At 41.2% G+C, this 12,506-nt stretch overlaps 1 protein-coding gene across 1 annotated transcript in view; it reads left to right on the forward strand.

Annotated features, from left to right (window-relative positions):
- The window catches only part of sec62 (SEC62 homolog, preprotein translocation factor), a 29,765-nt gene extending 17,573 nt beyond the window's left edge, over positions 1-12,192 (forward strand). The window contains exons 3-8 of the mRNA XM_024435173.1: positions 2,244-2,349; positions 2,574-2,775; positions 2,910-3,005; positions 5,255-5,315; positions 5,492-5,611; positions 8,794-12,192. Coding sequence (XP_024290941.1) covers positions 2,244-2,349; positions 2,574-2,775; positions 2,910-3,005; positions 5,255-5,315; positions 5,492-5,611; positions 8,794-9,332 — 1,124 coding nt within the window. The 3' untranslated portion in view covers positions 9,333-12,192. The remainder of the gene's footprint in view (positions 1-2,243; positions 2,350-2,573; positions 2,776-2,909; positions 3,006-5,254; positions 5,316-5,491; positions 5,612-8,793) is intronic.
- Positions 12,193-12,506: the final 314 nt, after the last annotated feature.

A 12,506-nucleotide genomic window follows, 5' to 3' on the forward strand; every position in this document is an offset into this window, starting at 1 on the left:
TTATGGGACCAGAGGCTGTCTTAACCTGCTGGGGCAATTCGAGGGGGGATTTCAACCTCTCAGATACACAATTCAAGAAGTATGTTCACTTTGCTTTTCTGAACAGAGTAAGACGTCTATTTCTTGAATATCTGAAGGACTGCCTTTGAAGTAGAATGTCAGTCTAGCCTTGGCCCAAGCTAAGTTTTTTTTCATGAAATCTTTCAGGCCATTCATGTGTGAACCAAGGGTTATAGCAGTCTTTTACCCTTAATCTCTTATATGGGGCATACTTATCTGCATCAGAGTTAAACAGAGAGGTAAAACATTTCAGGGCCTGTTCCGAATCGGAGATAGAGGACAACACACCCTCCCAACCATGTCATACAGGAAATGTTGGTCATTGAAATGTCTCTTTGTAATAATGCATGGACACAATTTTAGATCGCTTAGTATCTTTAATTCAGGCAATGGGACAATGGTCACTGAGCTCGTTAGCAAAGACTCCATTGGCTGTATACTTTTATAAGGGGTGTTTGTCAGAATGATTTCCAAAAGAGTAGATTTTTCATGGTGTTTTTAAGTTGGGGCGGGTTGGTTTAGTTATCAGTTGAGTTAATTTAGCTCAGTACAAATATATTTAGGTCTGTCTGATACCGGCATCAACCAATCCAGGTTAAGATCACCCAATGTTAATCATTCAGATTCAGCGTAGTTAGACAGCAAGTCAGACAATTTGCTAAGATCTATTGGGAAGGGTGATAAATTGCCACTAATGTTAGTTGGGCACAAATACCCAGGCCTACATTTAGGACAAGATATTAAAATTGTTCGTGGACTGAGGTGGATGTACACACCGCAACATGCAAGTTGTTCTTTATGAATATGGTGACACCCACACCTCTGTCAGATCTATAAACATTGTATCCATTCAGAGACACATCAGCGCCCGGCACAGACTTTAACCAAGTATCAGTAATCATCTAAATGTCTGTGTTAGTTTGAAAAGCCAGAATTGCAATAAGATCTATTTTCAAAATCAAACTTGACATTTACATGAATCAGTTCATGGCCTCAGCTGTGGGATTTCAGATCAGACCTTCTCCAACACAAACATGCTATGATCAGTAGGTAACACTACACTAAAAACATTAGGAACACCTGCTCTTTCCATGACAGATTGAACAGATGAATCCAGGCGACAGCTATGATCCCTTATTGATAAATCCACTTCAGTCAGTGTAGATGAACGGGGGAGGCAGGTTGAAGAAGGATTTTTAAGCCTGGACATGGATTGTCTATCTGCCATTCAGAGGGCGAATGGACAAGACAAAAGATTTTAAGTGCCTTTGAACAGGGTCTGGTAGGAGGTGCCAGGCGCACCGGTTTGAGAGTCAAGAACTGCACCCCTGCTGGGCTTTTCACACTTTCTCCTGTTTATCACATGGTCCACCAACCAAAGGGCATTCAGCCAACTTCACACAACTGTGGGAAGCATTGGCGTCAACATGGGCCAGCATCCCTGTGGAAGGCTTTCGACACCCTGTAGTCTATGCGCCAATGAATTGAGGCTGTTCTGAGAGTAAAAGGGGGTGCAATATTCGTAAGGTGTTCCTAATGTTTTGTACATTCAAGCCATGGGTTTGGCTTGAAATGGTATAGATACAAGATGGCTTGGAACTGTGCCATTTGGTCTGTCTCAAATGAAGATGTGGATTAATACAATATTCAAAGAGGGTTACTTGTTTAGGCCAAAGACTGATATCCTATCACGTTTTAGTACCTTTTCAATGTTAGCCCCATAGCAGAGCTGCTGCACTCAACAGTGTCAGTAAATGTTGTTTGCACAGTTGTGGGTTAAATGTCTGTGTGAGCTTCTGTGTCTGTTGGAGAGTAGTTTTTGTACACATCATATCCCCAGGGGCCAGGATTTCAGAATGTTCACCCAGAACAAAATAATTGTTTTCAGTGAGCCTATGCCCCCCTTGGATGAGTCTTGACGACAAAACTAGACCAAAGCTCTATATACCACATGCTACAACCAAGATGTTGTCTATGATCCCACAACAATTGTTTGGAATATTTAATCACTGTCTCTTTATGAACAGAATTGCGACAACAAGGGATACTTTTGACCTGGATTGAGCCTTCTGATAACTGGTCCCACACATCAGCGGTTGACATGGCATGATAGCCATTGAGCTTCAACACTCCGTATCTCTATGTCTGTATGTTTGAACATGTTATCGGTTTCCCCATGTCAGCCTCCAAGGCAGTAGACTCTCTGCTGGACTCCAAGTGGGCCAAGGCCAAGAAGGGAGAGGAGGCTGTGTTCACCACCAGAGACTCTGTGGTGGACTACTGCAATAGGTGGGACCCACCTACCTTCAACAACATACCACACCAGACTAACTACCATCACTACCACTGTATACTAGACTAACTAATATCACTACCACGCTACACCACACTTACTACCACATTGACTATACACTTCACTATTTACCGTTAACTACCACCCTACCCTGACTAGCTAACGACAACTTTACACTAGACTAACTATCTACCACACTGTTTCTGCTCTCCTTGTTCAGGCTGCTGAAGAAACAGTTCTTCCACCGCGCTCTGAAAGTCATGAAGAAGAAGCCAGAGAAGGACATCAAGAAAGATAAGGAGAAAGAGAAAGAAAAAGAGAAGGCTAAGGGCGACAGCGGCAAGGAGGAGGAGAAGAAGGGGAAGAAAGAGAAGAAGGATGCCAAGGATGCCGAGGCTTCAGATGTAAAGAAGGAGAAGAGTGTAAGTAAATTCTGTGAATATGTAGGCCATATGCATGTTATAAGTAGACCACTAAAGCAGTCTCATCATAGACATGGATCAGTCATATTTCTATAAAGACCATGGATCTGATCTTGCAGTCTATTTTTGTTCAGGATGAAAGCCCCGGAATGCCAAAGAAGAAGAAAGATGCGAAGAAGAAGTTCAAACTGGAGCCTCATGAGGACCAGCTCTTCCTGGATGGGAATGAGGTGAGTTGGAACACAGGGTAACCTCGGATAACAGGTTAGGATAGGGAAATATGAAGGCAAGAATTTCTGGAAAAGTGAGCATGTTTCAGTTGACATGTAGATGAGAAACCTCTTTAGCCAGAGGTATTTGTAATATCCGCTTTGAAGGAAGGGGAAAGGGGGATACCTAGTCAGTTGTCCAACAATGTATTCAGCTGAAATGTGTCTTCTGCATTTAACCCAACCCCTCTGAATCAGAGAAATTGTACAGTTTGAGCGTTTTTGTAAGTACAGTTTAATCGGAGGTTTACATACACCTTAGCCAAATACATTTAAACTCAGTTTTTCACCATTCCTGACATTTAATCCCAGTAAAAATTCCCTGTCTTAGGTCAGTTAGGATCCCCACTTTATTTTAAGAATGTGAAATGTCAGAATAATAGTAGAGACAGTGATTTATTTCAGCTTATTTCTTTCATCACATTCCCAGTGGGTCACAAGTTTACATACTCTCAATTAGTATTTGGTAGCATTGCCTTTAAATGGTTTAACTTGGGTCAAATGTTTTGGGTAGCCTTCCACAAGCTTCCCACAATAAGTTAGGTGAATTTTGGCCCATTCCTCCTGACACAGCTGGTGTAACTGAGTTAGGTTTGTAGGCCTCCTTGCTCGCACACACTTTTTCAGTTGTGCCCACACATTTTCTATGGGATTGAGGTCAGGACTTTGTGATGACCACTCCAATACCTTGACTTTGTTGTCCTTAAGCCATTTTGCCACAACTTTGGAAGTTTGCTTGGTTTCGTTGTCCATTTGGAAGACCCATAGGCGGCCAAGCTTTAACTTCCTGCCTGATGTCTTGAGATGATGTTTTAATATATCCACATAATTTTTATTTTCTCATGATGCCATCTATTTTGTGAGGTGCACCAGCCCCTCCTGCAGCAAAGCACTCCCACAACATGATGCTGCCACCCCGTGCTTCACAGTTGGGATGGTGTTCTTCGGCTTGCAAGCCCTCCCCCTTTTTCCTCCAAACATAACGACAGTCATTATGGCCAAAAAGTTCCATTTTTGTTTCATTAGACCAGAGGACATTTCTCCAAAAAGTGCAATCTTTGTCCCCATGTGCAGTTGCAAACTGTAGTCTGGCTTTTCTTTTATGGCGGTTTGGAGCAGTGGCTTCTTCCTTGCTGAGCGGCCATTCAGGTTATGTCGATATAGGACTAATTTTACTGTGGATATAGATACCTTTGTACCTGTTTCCTCCAGCATCCTTTGCTGTTGATCTGGGATTGATTTCCACTTTTCGCACCAAAGTACGTTCATCTCCAGGAGACAGAACGCGTCTCCTTCCTGAGCGGTATGACGGTTGCGTGGTCCCATGGTGTTTATACTTGTGTCCTATTGTTTGTACAGATGAACGTGGTACCTTCAGGTGTTTGTAAATTGTTCCCAAGGATGAACCAGACTTGTGGAGGTCTACAGTTTTTTTTCCTGAGGTCTTGGCTGATTTCTTTTGATTTTCCCATAATGTCAAGCAAAGAGCCACTGAGTTTGAAGGTAGGCCTTGAAATACAGTTTCCACATGTACACCTCCGTGTCCACATGTACACCTCCAATTGACTCAAATTATGTCAATTAGCCTATTATGAGAAGCTTCTAAAGCCATGACATCATTTACTGGAATTTTCCAAGCTGTTTAAAGGCACAGTCAACTTGGTGTATGTCAACTTCTGACCCACTGGAATTGTGATACAGTGAATTATAAGTGAAATAATCTGTCTGTAAACAATTGTTGGAAAAATTACTTGTCATGCACAAGGTAATGTCCTCACCGAATTGCCAAAACTATAGTTTGTTAACAATACATTTGTGGAGTGGTTGAAAAACGTGTTTTAATGACTCCAACCTAAGTGCATGTAAACTTCCGACTTCAACTGTACATGAATTCAGCACTTTGGTGTTCGTGTTTCCATGTGGCATTTGAGAGAATTCCAAGAAAAAAGGTTATTTCACAAAATAACTGTGAGGGTGCACTTTACGAGACAAATTCTCCATGACATGTCATGATAAGACCCAAATTCTTTGCGGCGTCAGTTTGCCAGGCTAGCTTGTTTCCATATGATGGCAGATGGTTCAATGTGACATGCGCTGACTACACCATGTAATATCTGAAAATGGTGAATTGTGGTGCATTCAGATTTTCTTTCCCAAATAAACAAATATTTAAGATAAAATGTAAAATTGACATTTACTCCACTTCCCAGGTGTTTGTTTGGATCTATGATCCGGTCCATTTTAAAACCTTTGCCATGGGACTGATTCTGGGTGAGTGGCATTGTAGTGTTAATTACCCAGAATATTAAATTTTGTTGACATTTTTTAAACTACCTGATTAAACAGTCATTCACACAAATGACTGAACTGCAACTGAATTGGTAAAGAAGAGAATAACAATGGTTATTTTGCACTCTACTAAGGCGTGTCTGTCCCTGTGTTTGTAGTAATTGCAGTGATTGCGGCCACTCTTTTCCCACTGTGGCCGGCTGAGATGCGTGTGGGTGTGTACTACCTGAGCGTGGCAGCAGGCTGTTTCGTGGCCAGTATACTGCTGTTAGCTGTTGGTAAGTGACAGAAAGAAAACACGCCTTTTGGGGGGGGGGGTTTCTCTTGTCAGTCACTCAATTAACCCATTTCAGCAGCAAAAAAAAACAACATTTTGGATTCGTATTCACAGAATTCTCCAGTGTAAAAATGAACTCGCCTGAACTCATGCAATTCACTTTGAACCAAAACCACACCCATCATATTTCCCAGCAAGCTCTATTGCAGGTAGATGTTTTTATTGTTTCAATATCGGTTTGTGTTGACTGATGTAATGAATTAATCTTGTGCTACTCAAATATAAGGACCGAGTGTCTGCGGGTTTTCATTCCAGCCTTGATTGAACAACATTCCACTTAAGGCCCCCAACAGGCTAAGGCAGACTCGTGACTGCACGAGCCAATGAGCCCCCACCCCCATCAAAGTTGCCCATCCCTGCTCTAGACACTTGTGTACTCCCTGAAAAGATTGGTTAGTTTCAATCAATATGGTACTTTCAACATGTTCTCCTAATATGCTAGGTAGAATAAAGCACAATCACACCTATCCAACCCTTAAATGAAATTCCAATAAAAAGTTTGTTTTGTTCTTTACCCTTTTAATAGTTGATCTGGGCCCAATGGAACTTAGTGGAACCGACACTGTTTTAAGTACTTTACAGAAATGAAATGCATAGATGATCACAATATCCATCTAAAATATCATTCACAGTTTATGCCTTGACAAAAAAAACATTACATACAATAAGGCACCGTTGGCAGAATTAAATGGATGCAGTCAATGCATGATTAACAAAATTCACCCATAAATCGTTAAGTAGTCTAAATATTGCTATCAGGTTGTAAATCACACCTAGTATATTGTCTGCTGCCTTCAGTCATTCAGGGGATGAACTGTTTCGCCCAATCTTTTGGTTAAAAACGGAGGTGATTGGGAGTCAACACAATCATATGCATTAACACTATATTTTATCTACAGTGCCTTCAGAAAGTATTCATACCCCTTTTACATTTTGTTGTTACAACATAAATTCAAAATTGATTCAAGTTGATTTCTCACCCATTACACAAATTACCCCATAATGACAAAATGAAAACATGATTTTAGTTTTTTTTTGCAAATGTATTGAAAATGAAATGCCTCATTTACACAAGTGTTCACACCCCTGAGTCAATACATGTTACAATCACCTTTGGCAGTGATTACAGCTGTGAGTCTTTCTGGGTAAGTCTCGAAGAGCTTTGCAGACTTGGATTGTAAATATTTGCCCATTTATTATTTTCAACATTCTTCAAGCTCTGTCAAATTGGTTGTTGATCATTGCAAGAGAACCGTTTTCAGGTTTTGCCGTAGATTTAAGTAAAAACTGTAACTCGGACACTCAGGAATATTCATTGTCTTCTTGGTAGGCAACTCCAGTGTAGATTTGCCCTTGCGTTTTTAGTTATTGTCCTGCTGAAACGTGAATTCATCTCCCAATGTCTGGTGGAAAGCCGACTGAACCAGTTTTTCCTCTAGGATTTTGCCTGTGCTTAGATCTATTCCGTTTCTTTTTTTATCCTGAAACTCGCCAATCCGTAACGATTACAAGCATACTGATAACATGATGCAGCCCACCGCTATGCTTGAAAATATGGAGAGTGGTACTCAGTAATGTGTTGTATTAGATTTGCCCCAAACACAACTATTTGTATTCAGAACAAAACGTGAATTTCTTTGCCACATTTTTTACAGTATTACTTTAGTGCTTTATTGCAATCGGGATGCATGTTTTTGGAATAGTTTTATTCTGTACAGGCTTCCTTTCACTCTGTCAATAAGGTTATTATTGTGGAGTGAACTACAATGTTGTTGATCTATCCTCAGTTTTCTTATATCTCAGCCATTTAAACCCTGTAACTGTTTTAAAGTCACCATTGGCCTCATGGTGAAATCCCTGAGTGGTTTTCTTCCTCTCTTGAGCTAGGAAGGACGCCAGTATCTTTGTAGTGACTGGGTGTATTGATACAAAGTGTAGTTAATAACTTCACCATACTCAAAGGGATGTTCATTGTTTTTTTTGTACCCATCTATCAATAGGTCCCCTTCTTTGCAAGGCATCCCTGGTGTTTGTGGTTGAAATTGTTGGTTTGAAATTCGCTGCTCAGCTGAGGGACCTTACAGATAATTGTACTGGATGTGTGGGGTACAGAGATGAGGTCATTCAAAAATTATGTTAAAGTCTGTTACTGAGTGAGTCCATGCAACTTATTATGTGTTTTGTTCAGCAAATGTTTATTATTGGAAGTTGTTTCAGCATGACAATGCCCCCGTGCACAAAGTGAGGTTCATACAGAAATGGTTTGTTGAGATCTGTGTGGAAGAACTTGACTGGCTGGCTGGCTCAGAGCCCTAACCTCAACCTTATGGAACACATTTGGGATGGCTGACTGCAAAACAGGCATAATCGCCCACATCGGTGCTGGACCTCTCTAATGCTCTTGTGGCTGAATGGAAGCAAGTTCCGCAGCAATGTACCAACGTCTAGTGGAAAGCCTTCCCAGAAGAGTGGAGGCTGTTATAGCAGCAAAGAGGGGACCAACTCTATATTAATGCCCATGGTTTTGGATTGAGATGTTCGATGAGTAGGTGTCCACATACTTTTGGTAATGTAGTGTATATTATCAACCATATTGCTGCAAATATTGAGGCAGCTTATTCTCATGCTTACCCTATAATAATGCACTAAATTGTAGATTTGGCAAGTCATTGCACATGTTACACATTATATACACACACGCGTATCGTTCTGAAGTTATCGGCGGTCACAAAAAGACCGATAAACATCTTGATTCTGTTTAGCGGAGGTCTTCTGTGAACAAAGGCAAATGATCTAACGTCTCGCTTAGCTATTGTACGAGTGGCTTGAGCCAGTCTGTAAATAACGAGCATTTTTAAGTGCAACTTCAGTTAACAATGATTTTGGGGAACAGCTCGGAGATTTAGAAAGGTTCTTGCAACGAAGTTAGCCCTAAGATGCTTTTGGGAAACCCAGCCCTGGTAAGTTTACCACTTGTTTACCCTAGTCAAAACTGGTAACAATGCACCTAAGTTGACTTCATAGGACTTCATTACCTCCCCTCAGAACCAATGATGTTACTTGCAGGCTTTTACCTTAACATTACAATGCCATTTGACATGGTTTTTGTTTGTCTCCCATCAGCTCGCTGCATCCTGTTCCTGATCATCTGGCTGGTGACGGGCGGTCGCCACCACTTCTGGTTCCTGCCCAACCTGACTGCCGATGTGGGCTTCATCGACTCATTCCGCCCGCTCTACACGCACGAGTACAAGGGCCCACGGGGCTACAGCAAGAAGAGCCCGGACAAGACGGAAGGCAAATCCACCGATGCAGACGCAGCCAAGGCCCAGAAGTCAGACAGCGAGGAGAAGGGTGATGGTGGGGAGGAAGAGGAGGAAGGAGAGGTGGAAATAGAAGAGGGTGAGGGCACAGCGCCAAAAGGGACGGAAGAAAGCGAGGTGACTGAGGCGGCTGGGACGTTGGCGAGGGCCGCCGGGCGCCACTCGGACACGGACAGCGACCGCCGGGAGGACGAGGGCTCGCAGCACAGCAACGGAAACGACTTTGAGATGATCACCCGCGAAGAGCTGGAGCAGCACACGGAAGGGGAAGGAGAGGGGGAAAGAGGAGTGGAGGAGAAGGGAGACGGTGAGGCAAAGCCCTTGTCTGTTCAAACATAAACATTATCACTACCACCACCACCTTCTCCTCCTCTGAAGGATCTCCTCCAGGTCCTCTCTCAACCTCGCTGAGGAGACACCTCCCCATCTTGTCTGCTCCGATCTTCCACTAACTATACTGTACCATGTCTGTCTTGGTATTGACACCGGTGAAACGAAGCAATCGGCTATGACAATGGAAAAGAGAAGAGAAAAAAAAACGCCTTATTGTGGTTCTGAAATTATTTCAACTGAGAAATGCAAACTAACTTAACAGATGTGCTTGTCTGAGGAAGTTGTCATGATTGTTCTCCCGATGTTTTCCCAATTTTTTGGTACTTGCGTTATGACTTTATCCCATATCATCCTAGTTCAGAAAGACTCATCTGCTCTACATGTTATGTGTACAATGGTCCCTTGTATGTCTTGTTTTTGTACGTGAGGCAAAGTTTTTAGTCAATCTCCACAGATGAGGGAATTATAGAACAATGGAATCCTTGTTTTGCCAGGATAAATACTGCCATCTTCTCTACCTGTCCCACCTGACTGTGGTCTTATGAAAGATGTGTGATTGGTACAATCAAAGTAAAGTTAAGCCCAGTGTTGTGTCCAGTAGGCACGTTTTCCCTACTCAAACCTTTCCTTTGGACCATTGTCACACAACTGGGTCAAGTGTCCTGTACTAGCAGTGGCAACTGGCCCTCTGTACACAGTTCAGCTCTTGTATTTGGACTAAAGCCAGAATCTGATCTCTCGTAGGCGGCCATCACGTTACAATTGACCAACCGCTGCCTGCGCCAATATAACTAATCTGGATGGACCAGAATCTGTAGTTTCTCCCCCAGCCTTGTTTTATTTTGCAGTGCTTTCTATTTTCAATGAGAAATGCTTGTTTGTATGGTTGATAATGATCATCGTGCAGTTCTGCACACACATAAAATCAGAGTTTCGCAAGAGTCATGTCCATTACATAAGAGTAGTGTCCATGAGCAGTGGCACTCATTTTAAGTGTAAAACTGATCATCTAAAATATTCCTTACTAGAATAACTTTATTTGAGGCCACACATGTGCAGGCAGCAAAGATAGAATGGGAAAACGGTTTGAGGTTTGTATGCATCATTTAGAATGAGGCGTCAAAATGAAATAGTGCCAAACACGTAAATTGTTGTTGCAATGCATGCTGTTTTCATACGAGAAGACATGTCAAAAGTGTCAGCAAGGGATTTTGGTACAATTACTCTTTTTTTTAACAAGTGTCAAATTCCTAACCTTTTGAATGCAGAGCAGTATAGGAGCCAGGGCATTGGTTTGTAGACTTCGATCTCATTCTCCCTTCAGTTCTATTTAAGCCATGCAAAGCAGACAGTGTACTTAATACTATTATAACAAACTATCGTATAATGAAGATGGTAGGCTTGTTGTCAGTTCAACTCGGATGCCCATCCTTTCATGTTTGTGTTTGTTGTGTTGCCTTCATTGGTATTCTAGTCAAGCTAACAGACGACGATGAAGACCCCTGTGAATGCATGGAGACTCCATTTGAAACCAAATGGGGTCGTGGTCCAATTCTCCTCAATTGTTGCAATACGTGGGCTGTGGTCCAAGACTGTCCATTCGTAAGGTCACATTTTTTACTCATAGTGAGGATAAAATAGATAAATGTATCATTTATATAATGATATCTATTGATATATCAAATGTGTGTGTGTGTATATATATGTTTATATAAATATATATATATGGATATATACACACACACACACACACAAACTTAGTCTGAGAAATTATGAACCTACTTTGTTCAACCTGAACAGAAACATTTTTGTTTAGGTTTTTGGTATCAAGACTTATTTTCATAATTTATTTGTATTTTTATTAAACTTTTGCTATAATTTTGACCTCTAATAGGCATATTGTCAAGAGTGTACTGTACTCATTATTGGGTACCTTCAAGCACTAGAAATGTGGATTATGTTATGTGTGGATCAGATGGGCTACCTAATTTTGTTTTATTTTATATTGATCGATTTTACACTGTCATTTCTTTGAATGTGTGAAGAGTAATGTAGCTAGTTTGTCCATTTGGCTACTTACTGTAAGTCACGTAAGAATAGTGAATGATTAACTAGTGGTTGAGAAACTCATTGGCAGTGGTTTGCATAACATTTATATTGCTCTTCCACACAAAATGTTCTGGGTGGAATGTTCTCCCCAGATCGACAGATCGACCCAATGTAGTCGACTGAGGAGTATCTTCAAGACACTCATATCACACTATTTTGTAGTGCCGGCTTGTTCCTGGAACTATGCTGGATGTGTAACCAGACAGGCGGCAGTACATCTCTGTTCAGGCTCACTAGTGTGAAAAGGGGTACAAGTACTCAGTCTTGCTTTCCTCTTCGAAGAGCATGTTAACCTCCGATTTTTAGGCCTCCAGCTGGTTTCTTCATCGACGTGTTTCCCTGAACTCTTCTCAACAGCGTGTAGCTCTTCTACAGGACACGTATACTACTAACAACTGCACATCGTGTAGCTTTTTTTTGTCTTTTTCTAAGTATGTTTTTTTTAATTGCTTTTCTGTTTCCTGATGTCTTCTGGAAAGCGAGGTGCCAGTAGCTGTATTATGAATTTGGGCTTTTTCATGAAAATCTCTAATTGTTCTTTTGAGTGTTCTTCGTGCACAGTCTGTTGTATATTGTAGTATTAAACTATGCTGCTTTTCCCCAATCAAAATACATGTTCTATCTGGTCAAAATGTCTTTAGTCATGTAGTTGACCATATTTGGATCAATATCAGAGAGACTGTCTGTTGCAATATTGGAATATAATTTAATTGTATATCTGTATCTTATCATTGCAATAAATATAGAACGCAATTGAGTTTCCTGGCTTATTTGTATTAATTGTTAGTGCATGAAATTATGCATTTAAAAAAAAGTTTTTCATCTGCAGGTAACCCCAGGCTTCGAAAGAGCTCGCCAAAACTCGACTTGAAGTTAAGTACCTTCTCAAGTCGAAAAGCAGTACCTTCTCAAGTCGTAAAGCAGCTATCCCGTAATATTTGCATCGCTGTGATGAACCAGAGATATGGCTTGAAAACATACCTCAATCCAGGGATGAAAGGTGTCATTTGCTGCTGGGTTAATTATATCATTAGAAGATTGAAATTCTGTTAGTTTTTAATTAAAGGTCCA

Source organism: Oncorhynchus tshawytscha, linkage group LG10, assembly GCF_018296145.1.
Source record: "Oncorhynchus tshawytscha isolate Ot180627B linkage group LG10, Otsh_v2.0, whole genome shotgun sequence".
Lineage (NCBI taxonomy): Eukaryota > Metazoa > Chordata > Actinopteri > Salmoniformes > Salmonidae > Oncorhynchus > Oncorhynchus tshawytscha.